Raw genomic sequence first — 17,953 nt, forward strand, 5'->3', positions numbered from 1 at the left:
ATTTGCTAAGCAATGTAACGTGATCCTCTGATTGGTTAAGCAATGTAACGTGATCCTCTGATTGGCTAAGCAATGTAACGTGATCCTCTGCAGCAAGTGATGGCAAAATGGGGCGTCATCATGACTTTACACAAGTGTGTGTTTACCTCCGCGGCACTAGACTCACATTCACACACTGATCAGTTGGAGTTAAATGCCTTACCCAAGGGCACATTGACATGAGGAAGCTGGAATCGAACCTACAACCTTCCGATCGCAAGACTTCTCTACCCACACAGCCACTGTCGCCCAGATTACTTTTTTATGACTAAGCTGGCTCTATGCGAAAAAGAGACAGAAATTTTGCACCATTTGTTCAATCATGAATGAAGTGTTTAATCATAGTTTTTCAGGACATTCTGAAAGCTGAATAGATCAAGCTAGAAGCTAGAAGTTACCTTTTGCTAATGGCAGTTTCTCTCTGGAAAACTTTCATTTAGGCTAGTGACTGAATATGATTTTATTAATATTTTAAAGCTATACAGCAATACCAGTTGTTGAATCACGGTAACCATTTAAACCAGTCCAAATTGTATCCGTAGTAGAGTTTAGATACAACAACATATTAGAGCCATTGTATAAAAGAAGTTGGAAATTTCTGCCAAATACGTTTTTTAGATACAATCTCAGACGTTTTCTAGAAAAAAAACAAAATAAGAAATKTCTGAGCTCCAAAAGCAAAATTTTTGATAAAAAAAACTAATTAATCTAAAAATAGTTGACTTCTGAAACTTTTTGAGATGCCAAGTTTAAATTTCTGAGATTAATATAAAAATGTCCACGTTTTTAGTGGAAATCTTCTCGTTTATTATTTTCTATCTACAATGGCCATAATATACTGTWATAAATTATATAATAATAACTCATCATTCACTTTTATTTCATAACCTGCAGTGGTACATGTTAAAGTAATGTGGGTTRTACAACACATTCCTGACTCCAACAATGGGGACTGCATTGATAATTAATGCTAACTGGCTAGCAAGCTATTGACTCAACAAAGCAAATGTAGTGAACCGATGTCAGTTTTCATCAGGGTCAATGTTTGCAAAAAGTGAAATATAAAACTAGAGGACACTGGAAATCTGTCAAGGTTGCAAACATAATCTGACGTCTAAGCAACCATTAAAAATCCCACTGAGGAACCAGCTTTACCTCCATGCTGCTTTTCCAGCCAAGCGCCATCAGTGTGTGCCTTTGTACGCCATTTTACTCTGCCCACAGGTATCAAGCTGTCCAACGCAGTGGCCTTTTGTAAATACCATGCAGGGCCTCAAACACGGCCAAGAACCTATTAGTTGGACATGAAAGACAGAATATGCGAATCTCTGGCAGCCGGCTAAAGGAGGGAAGGAGAATGATTGGACTCAAAGAGTCTCTGTATACTAATTTGTGTGTGTGTGAGCAACCCAGAAAAAAAAAACACTTAAATCTATGTATGCTGGCTCATTTGGCTCATATTTTGGTAATTATAAAACCAACCACCAGCTGTAAAGTCATTCACAAGCTCCAGTCGGACACAAGTGCACACAGGTCCGCTGTGCAGGAGAGAGGCTCTCCTCCACGTTGTAATTAGGCCTGGTCACTGCAGAAACGCTGTAATGGATAACCCTGTCTGAAAACGGCCAGAGGCAGCACACATTATTGAGCATGCTGTTGCTATGTACGGATGTGTGTGTGTGTGTGTGTGTGTGTGTGCAGAGGCAGAGAGAGGTTTTTTTTCCCTCTACTCTTTGTTTGGTTTCATGTTGACTCTTTGGATTATGTGCACATTATTAAATGCAGAGTTTCAAACCGTGCGTCTTTCCACACGTCCAGATGTGACAGATTTTTTTTATGAGGACAGAAATATCAATGCAATTTAATGCAGTTATTTAAATACTTGACTTAACAGAATAACTTAAAAGCACTTTAGTGGAGCTAATTGTCAGAAAATGTTAAAATAAAGGGTTAAAACCACCAGTGTTCAATAAAACTTAATACACATCCATAAGTTTCTAAAATTTTAACAGCATAATATGTAAGTGAAAATACCACAGTTCCGTCATATTTACACAAAAACATGCTACAAAATCTAATTACTAAATAACAACGGCTGCGTTTCCTTTGAACATACAACTGAACAAATTAAAATGACAAAAATAAGTTTGCCAGCATGAGATGGTTTTTCGGCTGTATAGAAAATAGTACATTTAATAAAACTGCAATGGAAACGTTGTGAACAAACTGATTTGTGTGTGATTTTAATTGTATTTCTTTTTGAATGAAAATACTGCTTTGCAAAATTGTGCTTTATCAACATCAGCAGAATGTCAAAACTTTTTGTTCACATTTGTAATAGCAACACAGCTATTGGTTATGACAGTTACAATAATTTCATCTAACACTTATTGACTGGTAATTTTGACACAGTAAAGACATATGACCCACTTCATTTAGTAGTAAGACTGACATGACACTGTCATAAATATGACATAGCACCTGAAATGAACATGAAGGAGTCTTTATGAATGTCTATGACTATTGTCATGAAGTGTCATTTGGAAAATTTGTAATGCAGAGTTGCTTTAAAGTTACTACTTTGCATTGAAAGTGTCATTATTTACCAAATAATTAAAAGTTAGTAATTTTAGTGGACTTTTAATGCAACTTTTAAAGCAATTTTGCATTAAAAGTGTCATGATAACAGTCAGAAACATTCATGAAGACTCTTTCACGTTCATAACAGCTGTTATGTCATGTTTATGACAGTGTCATGTCAGTCTTATGCACACCTCTTCAAATAAAGTGTTACCGGAAAATCTTAGCCGCTTTGCTGTGTTTGAGTCACCGTAACATAGAGGGGGTGGTTCTGTTCCGTTTTGTGTAGGTTTAAAGACATTTCCACAACAAAAATAGAAGACTTTTCAACAACGTGGTTTAGCATAAAGTGTTAAAATAAAACACTCATGTTCTTAAACAAATGAAATCCTGAAAGACCAAAATCTTCTTTGCAGCTTTGCTTCAGCTTATTGAGTTTTAAGTAATGCAGTTTCCTTCAGGCCCCATCAGAGCATTTCAATCACGCTGCAGTCTTGACTTTGACTAGGCCAATGACATCAATAAAATTGAAGGGAAGGGTTGAGAGGAAACAGCATACATACCAAAAGCCTGACAAACTAGGAGCTGAAGTTGTGATGCCTGCTGATTACGTGAATCCCGTTGTTCTAGAAGAGGCCTCTTCTTCTAGAACAACGGGATTCACATCTTTGATAGCATGAGGTCATCAAGGTGTGTAGCTGTGTTAGAATGACCCAATGTACTTCATGTACCAGGTCTGTAAAGCAGGGGCAAATGGTCACATTATTTGAATTGGATTATGAACACAAAAGCTTTGTGTTTATGTCTTACATTTTTATTTGATTATTTTCAAAAGAAATAAAGCCACTAAATTGAAATGCTGCATAGAGAGAATTTTCAGCTATCCAATTTTCATCCAATCAGAATTTATCCAGTTCAGTTGCTAGGCTACAGGCTACAGCAGAGGTGTCCAAAGTGGGTCCTGGAGGGCTGGTATCCTGCATGTTTTAGTTCCCTCCCTGGTGATAAAACAACCTTTTCAGCATGTCATTGTTCTTCTTAGGCCTCTAATGAGTGTCATTTGATCCAGGTGAGCTAAACCAGGGAGGGAACTAAAACATGCAGGATGCTGGTTACTGGGAACTGCAGGGTTAGTCTCTACCTCTGGCTTTAAAAACAACTTCCTGTGTTGTGTTTTAGCTGACGTTGATTGAATTTTAGCACAATGCTTCAGACTTCGCTCTCAATCTCATTATATTATTGGATTAAAAATCATTAAAAATACAACCATTATGGGAGTGAAAAATTGACTGGTACCCAGGAACTTTTTGGGTTTGAATTGTAACCTGACGTCTTTCTGCATGGAGTTTAAATGTTCTTCCTAAACAAGCCTGGTGTTTCTCTAGATATTTCCTCTCTGTCTCCAAAACATGCATGATGGGTTAATTGGTTAATTGGTCTTAATTGGTTAACTAATCCCTGTTAAGAGTGAGTTGGTGAGTGCATGGTGGTTGGTCTCTTGGTTACAACATGGCGACCGGTCCAGGATGTACCACATTAAACTGTATCTTATTTTTCACTCCAGATCCAACACTACCCATGCCTACTTTCAAGGGAACAATGAAACTTCACAAAATAATACAGCAGCCTGCTGGAAGCTGAAGAGCTCTTGAGGCTGGAAGTGACTGATCGTGGACCATGAATGCATCACATTTCCCTCTTTACCCGTCTCCTTCCACGTCCTCCTCCTCTTTCCACCCTCAGTGAGGGTGCCAACAGATGATTCTTGCCAAGAGTGTCCCCTGGAGAAGCGTGTGGTGTCTCTCTTTCTTTCTGAGTCTGTGACTGCTTGCGAGAGTGCCCTTCCACTTTGATGGCAACATTGGCAGTAAGTGTCTAATAGAAGATAAGCAACTTTCAAGTGTTCACAGCCAAACACTTCCCCCAACATCATCAGGCTGAGTGTTAAGAGAGGGAACACTGTATCCTGTTTTCTATCTTCTAAAGATAGAAAACACACCCATGCAAGGACAGACTTTACTAACAGAATACAGAGTTTGGATCCTCTTCCTCAAAGCTGCCTGCATCACTTCTCTCTCTCTCTCTCTCTCTTACACACACACATACACACACACACACACACTCATTCCCAAGTCTGATGATGAATCCCAGAGATGGGTTTCAGCTCTTGAAGGACACTTAAGAGAAAGTGCAGCTTTGCACCAATATGCTGAAAGCTACCCACAATCATTTTTTCCTTTTAAAGTGTGTCCAACTCCTCCACAGAAACACACATCCACGTACACCAACCCCGGTGCGGCACTGGAGTGCTTTGAAACAACAAAAAAAGCGAAGGACGAAAGCAACAGACGGCACTTGTGTAGAAAGACAGAGGAAGAGTCCTTGACTGCCAGCTGACCCTGCAGCTTGTTTGTGCCGGTTCTGAAGAAGGCTTTCTGACGGGTTCAGTTTTATTAGGTGACAGGCGAGAGATGGAGGAAGAGATAAGAATGATGGAGGATACAAAAGGTCCGAGTCCACATTGTCAAGCAATGAGTACAACACACAACCTGCTGCCATGTACAGGTGCAGACTGATAAATGGTCGGCGATGTTTCTTTTATAGTCAGAGTGAATTGTCTTCTCATATAATGTCCCAACAGGCTGCAAAAACAGGACTGGATAGGACAATCGGAGGTGAAGGAAATGCATTCTTTATATGTCTTTATATTTAGCCTGGCAATTGCCTTCCTATGCAGTTCTGCTCAGTTCTAATCTCACTTGGATTCCTCTGGTAAATTTTTAACCCAGCCAATCAGCAAGCTAAAGCAGAAATTCTGAACGATGCCGATGAATGCCTGAGCTGTTTTAGGCTTGTAATCTGCCTGTTGTTTTAGTGATGGCAGTGCAGAAAGTGAACGGAGTGCAGTCTGTGGTGGCCACGCCCACAAAATCTGAATTAACATTAACAGCCTTGTTAATGTTAATGTTGTTTGGGTAGGCTAGGAAAACGGCAGTGAGCTTCTTGGTGTCGAACTGGYACATTACATGTGTCACGGCCAAATGTTAGAGAATGGGTAAAATTTTAGGAAGGTGATGATATGATCCTTGTTTTTTTGTTTTGAATGTAACACATTCAATAATGATGTAAGATGTAACTTTCATTTCAGTGTAGTTTTCGTTTCAAGAAAGCTRCTTTAATCCGTAAAGTTTACTCAAAAGTCCAAAACCAAATTGGGTAATTTCAGTACCGTACTGCTGACTAACTTCTGTGTACCTGCAGGTACAATCGTTTCTTTACTTATTGAGAATAAATAATGTGTTTTCTTCTATCTCTTTTAGCTATTTGCATGCTCGTGTATACATGCACTCACATAGAACATGCGGGCAAAGCTAACGCTACAGAAAATTACACACTATGGGATCCCCTCTTTAGAGCGTAGCTTACATAGAGACTAAAAGGGAATTACAAACTGTTGTTTGATGGCATGTTGCTCTGTTAGCCCATGAGGATAGAATGAACAAACGGACCAGCTGTATTGTTAATAAATGGAATTCATGAATTCAACTCACTGACTCTTCTTCAACCTCATACATCAAGAACCTAAAGGAGAAAGGATAATTCTCCACAAACTCCATATAGTATTTTGCAAATAGACTAGAAAGAAGTTTTTCAGATTTTTATTTGTAAAAAAAACTGAAAACCTTATCTCAGATTCCTCTCTACTTCACAATGATGCACTATTTTGACTAGTCTGTCACAAAGCTATCAGTATCAAAGAGACGTTTCACCATCAGGCTTCAGCTGAACCTATACACACTAAAACATGCAGCTCTTAAAGACTGGACACTCCTGGCTGGCACAAACAACTTAAATAAATACTTGAAAGTGTATGTTGTACCAAGACAGTTTTGCAAGAGTCTAAATTATTCATATTTCCAACAAAATCCAAGTGATTTAGAAGCAAATCAGCCAGATCGATATAATGCTACACACTATTAGTGTCAGAGTGGTGAAAGACTGCTGCTGCTGCATTTCCACATTTTAATAAAAATAATAATAACAAAAACAAATTATAGATGATGAGTGCTGAGCTTTAGAGAGCAGAAAGTGAATCTGTAGTCTTGGCATGCACTGTTGGTGCAACATTAAAATGACACAGTGCAGTGTTTAGTGAGTCAGGATCATTTTCTCCATTTATGTGAATCCCAGAGGAATAAAACACACTGGATGTCTTAGATTGTAGAATCACATTTGTAGGATGTTTGTATTTCTCTTTCAAGAAAAGTATTTTTCTTTCCAATCTTATTAGTGAAGTTAGAGAAGCAACCATTTATAGAAACCAGTTTATAGGACTTCAGATGTTCAGGCGCCTTCAGGTTAACTGATTACACATTTTTATGCTTCCAAGCCTTAAATTAACAGTGAAAGACTTCTGATGAGTAGATTAATGATGAGTAGATCCAAGCATTCTCTACGAGTCAGTTATACTGGTAATAACCAATTTCTGCATAATTTTTATCATGCAGACATATCCTTTAGTACAAAAATTCAGGTACCAGTAGCAAAATGACAGAAAAAAAGCATGCAGATTCACATAATGTAAAATCTAATCAACTTGGTGCCAAGTGCACATATGGACACCCTTATGCTTGAACATGATGTTCGTGATGGACAATCAGTGACGAGCACAGAAGTCCAACAACAGAACACCACTCGAGTTCAGATCGGGAAGGGGGACCCATTGGAAGGGGGACCCATTGGAAGGGGGACCCACGTCTCCTCTTCGGGCTGAGCCCAGCCGGGCTCCGTGGGTAAAAGCTCGGCCACCAGGTGCTCGCCATCGTGCCCCACCTCCAGGACTGGCTCCAGAGTGGGGCCCCGGTGACCTGCATCTGGGCGAGGGAACGCCAGATCCAAAGTTCGTCTCCATCATAAGGGGTCTTCGGGCTGCACTTTGTCTGGTTCCTCACCTAGGACCTGTCTGCCTTGGGTGACCCTACCAGGAACATAAAGCCCCAGACAGCATAGCTCCTAGGATCATTGGGACACTCAAACCCCTCCACCACGATAAGGTGGCAGCCCAAGGAGGAGGCTTTGTGCTCTTTATTATTTATTTCACATTATATTTAAAATTCCTCATTCTGTTTTTTGAACCACACATAGTCAACCTATTATTTTGTTAGTTTCAGCTTCTTTGCTTTTTATTATACATTGGTTGTTCTGCTCCTAATTGCACTGACTGAACAAATTAAACTTGTGTTGTTTTTTTGACTAAGCTAACATCATAAGTGAGTTCAGCTGATTTTCTGTGTCGGCTGATATTTAAGTTCAGATATCGGTATCGTTATTAGAAGTGAAAAAAGTGGATCAGTGCATCCCTATTAGAAACAATCCTGTTAAAATATGCATGAATGAAAACAGCATATTGCAATACTTAGAATGTAAGAATAGTAACAAAAATGTTGCTTGATTTCTCTCAAATCTGGGATGCAGAGTCCTCCATGTTTAAGTGCACTCTTATCAAAGAAAGCATATGCAGACAAAAAGGAGCAGACGTAGAAAAGCTTGACTCTTTAGTCCAGAGACAACCAGGCTGTATGTGGAGAAGGAAAGAAACAGCTACTTTAATAATTTCCTTTCTTCGCGCCGTTTATCACAGGCTGCCCTCCAGCACTTGTCTTCTCACTGAGGAGTATATACTGAGGTCAGGACCTAAATACATCAGCTCTACCTACTGCTGAGCGCCAACAAGCTCTAAACCTGTCATCCTGTCCCTGTCTCCCAACGCATCCTTCCTGTCTGCTCTGACAGTCACCTTCTTCCCCTATTTACGAACGCCAAGAGACAGTCAGAGTGGGACAGATGGAGTAAATCACTGAAAGACATTTAGGCTGGAGCTCAAATTGGAAACACCATTTGGAAAATGTGGTTTTATTGACTTTGTAATGTGAGGCTGTGGAATTGCTATCGGCTTCTAATTGTGGATGCAACAAGATTTGTATCACAAACACACCTTAAGACCTCAGGGATAAAACCATAAACCGTTATATTCTTCTTTAGGCAAATAATGAGTTTTCCCACAAGTAACCAAAACATGGTTTATATTTTTATGATGAATGAGATTAAAAAGTGAACAATAACATTAGTGGAAACGTTTTTTTGCAGCTACTTCTTTGCCAGTGGAAAATAAGCAGCTGGCCAATAATCAAGCAAAACACACATTTTGTCTCAGTTGAGTTTGAATAAATGAAGTAACGGTTATTGCCCTAATACATCACTAATGAATGTTTAATGCAGTAAAAGCACTTTTTAAAGGCAAAATGGAGTTGCTAAAATATGTTAAGATCTTTCATGTTTGAAAACTCAGTTAATCAAAACTACAAGTAATATTCCTTCCTTGGTTACGAGTAAATCCATCCATCCATCCATCCATCCATTTTCTTCCGCTTATCCGGGATCAGGGTCGCGGGGGCAGCAGCTTCAGAAGGGAGGCCCAGACTTCCCTCTCCCCAGCCACTTCTTCCAGCTCCTCCGGGGGAATCCCAAGGCGTTCCCAGGCCAACCGAGAGACGTAATCCCTCCAGCGTGTCCTGGGTCTTCCACGAGGCCTCCTCCCGGTGGGACGTGCCCGGAACACCTCACCAGGGAGGCATCCAGAAGGCATCCTGACCAGATGCCCGAGCCTCAACTGGCTCCTCTCGACRTGGAGGAGCAGCGGCTCTACTCTGAGTCCCTCCCAGATGACCGAGCTTCTCACCCTGTCTCTAAGGGAGAGCCCAGCCACCCTGCAGAGGAAACCCATTTCGGCCGCTTGTACCCGTGATCTCGTTCTTTCGGTCATGACMCAAAGCTCATGACCATAGATGAGGGTGGGAACGTAGATCGACCGGTAAATCGAGAGCTTCACTTTTTGACTCAGCTCTCTCTTCACCACGACGGACCGGGACAGCGCCCGCTTCACGGCAGACGCTGCCCCAATCCGCCTGTCGATCTCCCGCTCCCTTCTTCCCTCATTCGTGAACAAGATCCCCAGATACTTAAACTCCTCCACTTGAGGCAGGACGACCCCCCTGACCCGGAGAAGGCACTCTACCCTTTTCCGGCTCAAGACCATGGCCTCGGATTTGGAGGCACTGAGCCTCATCCCAGCCGCTTCACACTCGGTCACGAACCGCTCCATTAGAGCTGCAGATCACGATCTGATGAAGCCAACAGGACCACATCATCCGCAAAAAGCAGAGATATCATCCTAAGGCCACCAAAACAGATCCCCTCAACATATCTGTGCCTAGAAATTCTGTCCATAAAAGTAATGAACAGAATCGGTGACAAAGGGCAGCCTTGGCGAAGTCCAACTCTCACCGGAAACGAGCCCGACTTACTGCCGGCAATGCGGACCAGACTCTTGACACCGGTCATACAGGGACCTGACAGCCCATATCAAAGGGCCCGGTACCCCATACTCCCGGAGAAGCCCCCACAGAGCCCCCCAAGGGACACGGTCGAACGCCTTCTCCAAGTCCACAAAACACATGTAGACTGGTTGGGCGAACTCCCAGAACCCTCCAGGACCCTGCTGAGGGTGTAGAGCTGGTCCAGTGTTCCACGACCAGGACGAAAACCACACTGCTCTTCCTGAATCCGAGGTTCGACTCTCCGACGGACCCTCCTCTCCAGGACCCCTGAATAGACCTTACCAGGGAGGCTTAAGAGTGTGACCCCCCTGTAATTGGAGCACACCCTCCGGTCCCCCTTTTTAAACAGGGGGACCACCACCTGGTCTGCCAATCCAGGGGAACTGCCCCCGATGTCCATGCGATATTGCAGATTCGTGGGAGCCAACACAACCCTACAACATCCAGAGCCTTAAGGAACTCCGGGTGGATCTCATTGACCCCCGGGGCCCTGCCACCGAGGAGCTTTTTGACCACCTCAGCGACCTCGTCCCCAGAGACTGGAGAGCCCAACCCAGAGTCCCCATGCTCAGCTTCCTCAACAGAAGGCATGTTGGTGGGATTGAGGAGGTCTTCAATGTATTCGGCCCACCGGCCCACAACGTCCCGAGTTGAGGTCAGCAGCGCACCATCCCCACTATAAACAGTGTTGGTGCTGCACTGCTTCCCCCTCCTGAGACGCCGGATGGTGGACCAGAATCGCCTCAAAGCCGTACGGAAGTCTTTCTCCATGGCCTCTCCAAACTCCTCCCACGCCCGAGTTTTTGCCTCAGCAACAACCCAAGCCGCATGCCGTTTCGCCCACCAGTACCCATCAGCTGCTTCTGGAGTCCCACAGGCCAAAAAGGCCCGGTCCACCACCGATTAAATCAACAGATGTTACTTTAGACATTCAATAATAATAAATAAAATAATACATCAATTAAGTCCCAAAGAGTAAAAATTAGTTTTAAGAAGCGATTTAAAATGATCCACGCTGTTGGCAGATCTAATCTGGAAAGGTAAAATGTTCCATAAAATAGGAGCAGCAACAGAAAAAGCGCAATCTCCTTAGGAGGAGTTCTCGGTGGAACTCCTCCTAAATGGATCCACATCTTCAGATACTGTGATATTATGAGTTCATTTCCTTTTGGGATAAAATAACGTGTTTTTTAATTGAACTGAATCACCTTTTCACCCTGAACTGTAGCATTACAAGGCAGAGAAATACTGAGTTTGATTCTAGCTTAAGCGGCTAAATGCTAACGTGGATTAACAATGAACACATCAGACTCATAGCTTCAGGCATTTGCTCTTTTAGATTTACTACATAAAAACCCACACAGTCATATTTCCTATTCAGCAGTACTGGTGCTTTCTTAGAAATCKTATCATAAATCAACATACTGATATGCTAACAAACTATTTCAATTCTGTATCACAAAGGCTCTTCATGTACAAACTCCTGTTACCCAGAAAGCAGTTGGGCACAATATCGCAACACCGTAAGTGAAACAATGACTGGGGCAGCTACTATATAAAGTACTCGGGGACCGCTTCTTTACAAATGTGGATGTGTAAAAATAGAGTATGGAACAAATCGGCAACCCAAACTGAAGCGTCTATTCTATGCGCCTTATAGTGCGGAAAATACGGTACTTCGCAATCTATCAGTGGTGGAAGTGTTGATAAAAATAGTGTTCATGTGAAAAGAGGGCTGTCGCTGCTGTAATTCTGGAACTGTAATGTGTTCATTTTAATGTAATTGTTTTGCTGTTTGTTTTGTTTAGCTGAATCAAAGAACATGGCCGTGCTCTTCCATGTTGGATGTCATCCAGATGRGCATGAAGGGAGATGGTGCGATGCGGCCGAAGTTTATTTTTCACTGAGGTCAGCAAACCAGTGGGACTTTTTACAGTAGCTAAGGTTTGCTGTAACTCAAGAGGAGAAAGAGTTTTAGTTGCAGCTCCGGTACTGGAATAGTTTGCCTCTGCAAATCAGGCAGCCTTCAGTAATAACTGTTAAGGGTTAAATCTCGTTTTGACTCTCTTTCTAAACGGAGTCATTTCATTGGTATGCAGCCCTCTTTCAATATTTGTGTTTGTTTCTAACTTTGTTTCTGTTCATTTCTGCGACTGTAATCCTTTGCTTTATACATACAATGCTGCTGTTTTTATGCTGCTTCATAAATAAATCTAATTGATATGATTGTAAAAAATTTCCTTATGCTGTTTGGATCATTGTTCATCATCAAATACGTTTCTTACGGTGTTCCTTTTTGAGTTTTCCATGACTGTTGTTCCTGGTGGAACCATTGATGTGATAATGTACAGAAGGCCAGTCATGTCAGCACACCGCCTACCATCACACACGATGAACTGTAAGCGAGTGGGAGGAGAAGAGCAGCAGACGGCCACATTTGGTGKTTAATTCAGCAGAAGACACGAGTAAACTCCACAAGCTGCTTCATCTGCCAGGCTGACAGCAATGCTGCGTTGGCCATTGTTAAATATATAATAGTCTAATAGAAGGAATATGCCACTGCCTCGTGGTTGTTTAATTGTCGCCCCCTGCCTTCTCCAGATTGCACACCAGTTTTTAAGTGGATAGAGATGGGGGTTAGAATGAGCTTAACCACAGCAGACTGTAGCTGTATCTGTGCCAGATTTAAACTCAGACATCCATCTACTCAATCCCTCTCAAATTGTGCCACAGTGTGAAGGAGCAGCCATGCTTGAAGCCTTTAGAGCGGCTGAAGCAGCCAGTAAGGATTTGCTGAATGAGTAAATTAGAAAATATGGTTCAAATCCAATCCAATCTGGGAGCCGGGGCGCTGCTGGTTTTTCTGGTGATGGGGGTCAAAAGAGGGCGAAGATAYGAAACTCAGGCTTCAGTTTATTTGCCAGTACTCTCTTTTTTCCCCACATACGTTTGAGTAATCTGTGATATAAATTCACAGAACCTTCAATACTCCTACAGTAAGAGGTGTACAAAAGTGTTTAAGAAAACTGCTATGAACATTATGTGAGTGGACCCAACACCAGCTAATCATGGTGTTTGTCCTGGATATCAGTCATTGGAAGAGAGAGCAATTAACCAACAGTCAGGATTTTGGATTGTGGAAGGAAAGACAAAGACCCACACATGCACATGGAGAACATGCTAACTCCATGCAGAAATAAATCATAACCTATTTATTCTCTTTAACTATTATGTTTTCATATTGGAAGCCATTCCAAAGCAAAGATAGATAACTTATCACTGCAATCTACTGACATGCATTTAAATAATAACTTTTTTAATGTTTGTGTTTCAAAAAACACCCTCACTCCCCAAAGTGTTAGATAAATATGGAGGCTCATAAAAGTTCCTTAAAATTACAACTACATTTGCTGCGTATCCAGCAGTGGCCTTTGCAGACGTGTTTATCACCCTCACCATCTCGCTCATTCTGCATGTTGGGATTTGATTGGCTATAATATTCTGAATGGAGATCTCTGCAGGTCAAGGCTACTTTTTCATGAGACTACTGTCTGGAAACTGATGGTGTTTTTAGATGTCAGTTGAAGAAAAGCTCCACGTTCAGAAGACACCCTGAACCAGCTGTAGGTGTCATGCCAGGCCACTGGATGGCGCTGTAATTTCAGTATGTTGTTGAAATGTGCATACAATTTTGTCTTTAAGCTTCCGCCTGATTTARAAAATAGGAACTTGTCTCCATTGAACCAAATGCTAATGTCTGTTATGTTCTGTAACAGACGTGTTAAACTGAACATGTTAAGCAGCACAACGCAGCACAACGCAATCCGCCATTGTTTTTGTTACCTGCCTGCACAACGCAGAACAAACCCAAACATGCTGCCATGTTCGCTTTCACACCTGTGGAGTTGCTAACACCCACACAGGAAACGTGTGCAGGTATATGCTCCAGTTTTGCCCCTTATTTTTGGCACAGGTGGTTCTGTTTAAAACAATGATTTCTTAATGTTTTTTTTWATAGAATAACTAAGTAAATTTAAGGTTGAATTTTTTTCAACATTTTTCTGTGTTATTTTCTGTCCTTTACCAGGAATGTCAATAACAGTGGACGTGGTTGTAGTTTTTAGTTTTTTTTCTTACAAAACTTTGGACCTCCTGCTGGTAAAATGGCTCATTTACCCTTCACTGAATACTTAAAGCAATTGATTGGCTGGAATAATCTCCTCACTTGCTCCTAATTAGGAGTTAATTGAAAAGTATCAATGAGTAAAACAGCGCCAGAGCAGATGTAGATTGGAAACTCACACCAATAATTTCTAATTGATACTTTTTATCTTATTTTCTTTTTGTTTGTCCTTTCCTGATTTCTGCTCCAGCTGATGGAGTGACAGTGAAGAAAGAGGAAGATTAATTATGACCCTCAGGGACTTGGAAACAAGCAAGACGAGCCAGAATTGTAACACAGCTTTAGAAAAGCAGACGAGAGCTTCCCCTTTAATTCATGAGGGCGATGTGAGACAGAGTGAGATAACCCACAGGTTGGATTCTTCTCATAACAGAAAGAAAAAAGTAGAAAGAAATTATTCTGCAAATAATAAAGGTGTTACATTATTTCTTGWGCATCTGTCTTATCATCTCAGCTCTGTGAGTTATTTAAGCAGAATCCATCAGAAAATCCGATTTGCCTTAACTCGACACAACACTAATATGCTCCATTCTTTGTTAATTAATGCAGCACAAGGCCATTTACTGTTTCAATTAAGGATTGGGAATTACACTACATGAATCCGGTAAAGCACTTGAGTTTAAAATCTCTTGTTGCCCTCCTCTTTTCTTGCTTTCTGCCCCGAGGACAATACAAAAACAAGAGTAAACGCACCAGCTCATTTCCATAAAAATCCCCCACACGGCTCTAAAATATCTCCTCACACAGACAAACACATCATTCAGCTTGAAGAAAAAAAAGAAACACCACAGACACAAATCCTTTATGTCACAGAAGCAACGACATGCTGCGAGATATTATTCATATGGATCCACGTGGAAGTGGCATTATGAATACTTAATTTTTTAAAAGTGAAAGAAAGAGAAATCAAGAAACAATTCATCACTGGGAAGAAGGAAAGGTGTAAAGAATCCTGGGATCAGCAGGGATTCAGCCACACTTTGTTCTGTGAGACTGACACTGATTTGTACACAGTGACCACAAGTAAGAACCATCAGMTTTATGGAGATAAAGATGATGTTCTTTTAATGTCTGCTGTTATAAGCTGACAGAAAACATCAGAACGAAGGCAGGACGTCCAAGAGGACAACTGCACGAACACTTCGGCTCCCAGTTTAAGCCGACTGGATCATTTCCTCTCCAGCTGAGCAAACTGGGAAACATACTGGCTAACTTGTTCACTTTATGAGCCCAGCTGGTTTTATTAAGGGAAACGATGTTGGAAAATAGTCTGAAYGTATTAATAATATATTCAATTCAGTTCAAATTAAAAAAATACTTCATTGATCCCAAAGGGGAATTAAATGTTGTTCTAAGTCCTTAAGTCAGATTCTTCAGAGTCATTGTAGGTGATGATGGCTGTTGGCAGGAAAGATCTCCTGTAGCAGTCTGTATTACAGTGAATCTAAAGAAGCCTCTGACTTCTGAGTTTTCCAAAACAGTCTCATGTAGAGGATGGTCAGGGTTGGCCATAACTTTATTGATTTTATGAAGAATCTTTCTTTGCATCAATAAAGAACAGAACCAGCCTTCGTCATCCCTGGTTCTGATGCTGCCGGCCCAACAGCCTTAGGGAGGTAACGATACCACTGTATTTATAAAGCACTAGAAAACACTATTGAATTAATACAACAAATGGCTCTGGTAGTGCTGGGCAATAAAGTAATTACAGTATTTTATCGTGGAACAAGCAACAAATAATAATAAAGATAGACTTTAAAATTCAATAATAGACAATGCATGTGGCCTATTAGGTCGGCCTYCGTTAGTTTAGTWTTTTTACTAGATGCATCTTGTAGTGAAACATATTTGCAGTTCTAGGACTGCAGAAAGCAGCTGAAACACCAGTCATGACGTCAAAAGCAAAGCAATACGTTTATTTTTTCTGTTAGCTTTATCTGCACACAGAAATGAAACAATTTACAAAACTGGAATTATCTAATTATCTCATCAAAATGAACAGGTTAGCGTTAGCATAGGTGAGCAACAGCATGATGACAGTTTACTGCAGCTGTGTGTGTTGAGTCAAACACCTTTAGGAAACTTAAGATTGTTCTGCAGAAACATTATTATTCCTACTGGAGTTTTGAAATGTTTGAGTTTATTGAGCTCTTAATCAACTTTCAATCATTCCTAAAAAATAAATAAAATCAAGTTCCTGCTGTTCCAGCAGATGTCTTCCTCTGCTGTTTTTGTTGTTTTAAGTTCTTTTGATGACATGAAAAAATAACGTCTGGTTGGTACGTTTTTCATTATATACAATATAATTTTTATAGTTAATCATATAAACCAACTTAAAGCTCCTGTGTATCACACTCTGCTCCATAATTCATTTTAAAATTGTTTTTTCCCCATCATCCTTGTCCAATTCTACAAATTCACTCCCCCTCCTGCTACTTACACACTAAAACTTATCTCCATTTTTACATTTTTGTCAGTCTGAAACTTGCCCTTATTGCCACCCTGAAGCAAAGCAAGCAGAGAGAAACCAGAAGGTTTCTACATTTACTCCGCCTGCCTCTCCGCTGTGTCCAAGAACAAACACCAGAGGCCATTTAGGAAAAGCTCCTGGCTGGGGAGAAGGAGGCGAATCGGAACAGGATACAGATTTCTGTGGAAGCAGTAATACAGAATATTATGATATCAGTCCATCAGCTGCTGATAGGACAGGAAGGAGAAAACAAAGTCATGTCCATGGCAACTGCACCTAACCTAGGATGGACAACAAGACCAAACCTCAGGAGGCTGAAATCCTCTGGGACTTACAGGTTGCTGCAGTCCCTCCGTAAAAAAAACTGATAAAAACTTATTTCCTGTATGCATGATATGAAAAATGTCCTTTTAGTTTCAGTACCAGAGACAAGAAAACACTCATTTGCATCAGTTGCATGTAATCAGCAGCAACCTTTGAAGCCTGTGCTCTTTGTCTGCCTCCTCCGCCGGTGAGCAGATGGCAGTACCTGTGCCAGCCTCTCCTCTGCTCTCACAGGAAGAGAGTGGAAGAGAGAGATGTAACACATACCGTTCCCAGAGACGCGGTTCTCCAGGTCTCGGTGTCCAGCCTGCCTTGTGGAGACACTAAGTTGCAGATAGAGTCCCAGGTAATGTAAACTCCCCAGCAGCAGCCTGAACGCTCCCATTTCTTCGCTGTTTTCTCTTCTTTTCAGCCTCTTTTCTCTTCACATTGGGTAGAGTGCTTGACGAAAATTTTCTTTTTCTTTTATGGTCAGTTTATTTGTTTGTTCGTTTTTTATTCCAAGTGAGCGGTTCCTTCTGAGATAAAGGGGAAATGAAGAGAAAAGAAAAAAGTCTGCGTGATGTTCTCTGCCAGCTGCCCGACTAAACTGACTCACTGCCTCTGTCCTGTCGGCTCTACATGCGGCGGAGGGAGACCTCTCCCTCTACGGGAAGTGCCGCGGCTTGCAGCGGGGAATATCAATTATGAGAGGAGGGATATTAAAACCCGCTGTCTTTCTTTAGCTTGAAACTTAATCTTATATTTTGGGAACGTGCTTTTATGAGACAGAAAGGGTTCCACTTTATTACTTTATTATGTTTTGATTAATAAAAACTAGTTAATKTTGCGTTCCAGGTACCTCGGAATTCGGAGAGTGTTTGACGTCAAACCGGCGTGGTAGTTAACATAGTCGGGGAAATCGCGGTTGCGAACATAAACATTGTTCGCAGTGCCTCTAACAAACATAATTTCAGGCAT

At 41.3% G+C, this 17,953-nt stretch overlaps 1 protein-coding gene across 1 annotated transcript in view; it reads right to left on the reverse strand.

Moving 5' to 3' along the window:
- Positions 1-17,628, reverse strand: part of vstm2la (V-set and transmembrane domain containing 2 like a) — a 73,471-nt gene extending 55,843 nt beyond the window's left edge. The window contains exon 1 of the mRNA XM_008413143.2: positions 17,261-17,628. Within this exon, the coding sequence (XP_008411365.1) occupies positions 17,261-17,378 (118 nt within the window). The 5' untranslated portion in view covers positions 17,379-17,628. The remainder of the gene's footprint in view (positions 1-17,260) is intronic.
- Positions 17,629-17,953: the final 325 nt, after the last annotated feature.

This window comes from Poecilia reticulata, linkage group LG7 (genome assembly GCF_000633615.1).
Source record: "Poecilia reticulata strain Guanapo linkage group LG7, Guppy_female_1.0+MT, whole genome shotgun sequence".
NCBI lineage: Eukaryota > Metazoa > Chordata > Actinopteri > Cyprinodontiformes > Poeciliidae > Poecilia > Poecilia reticulata.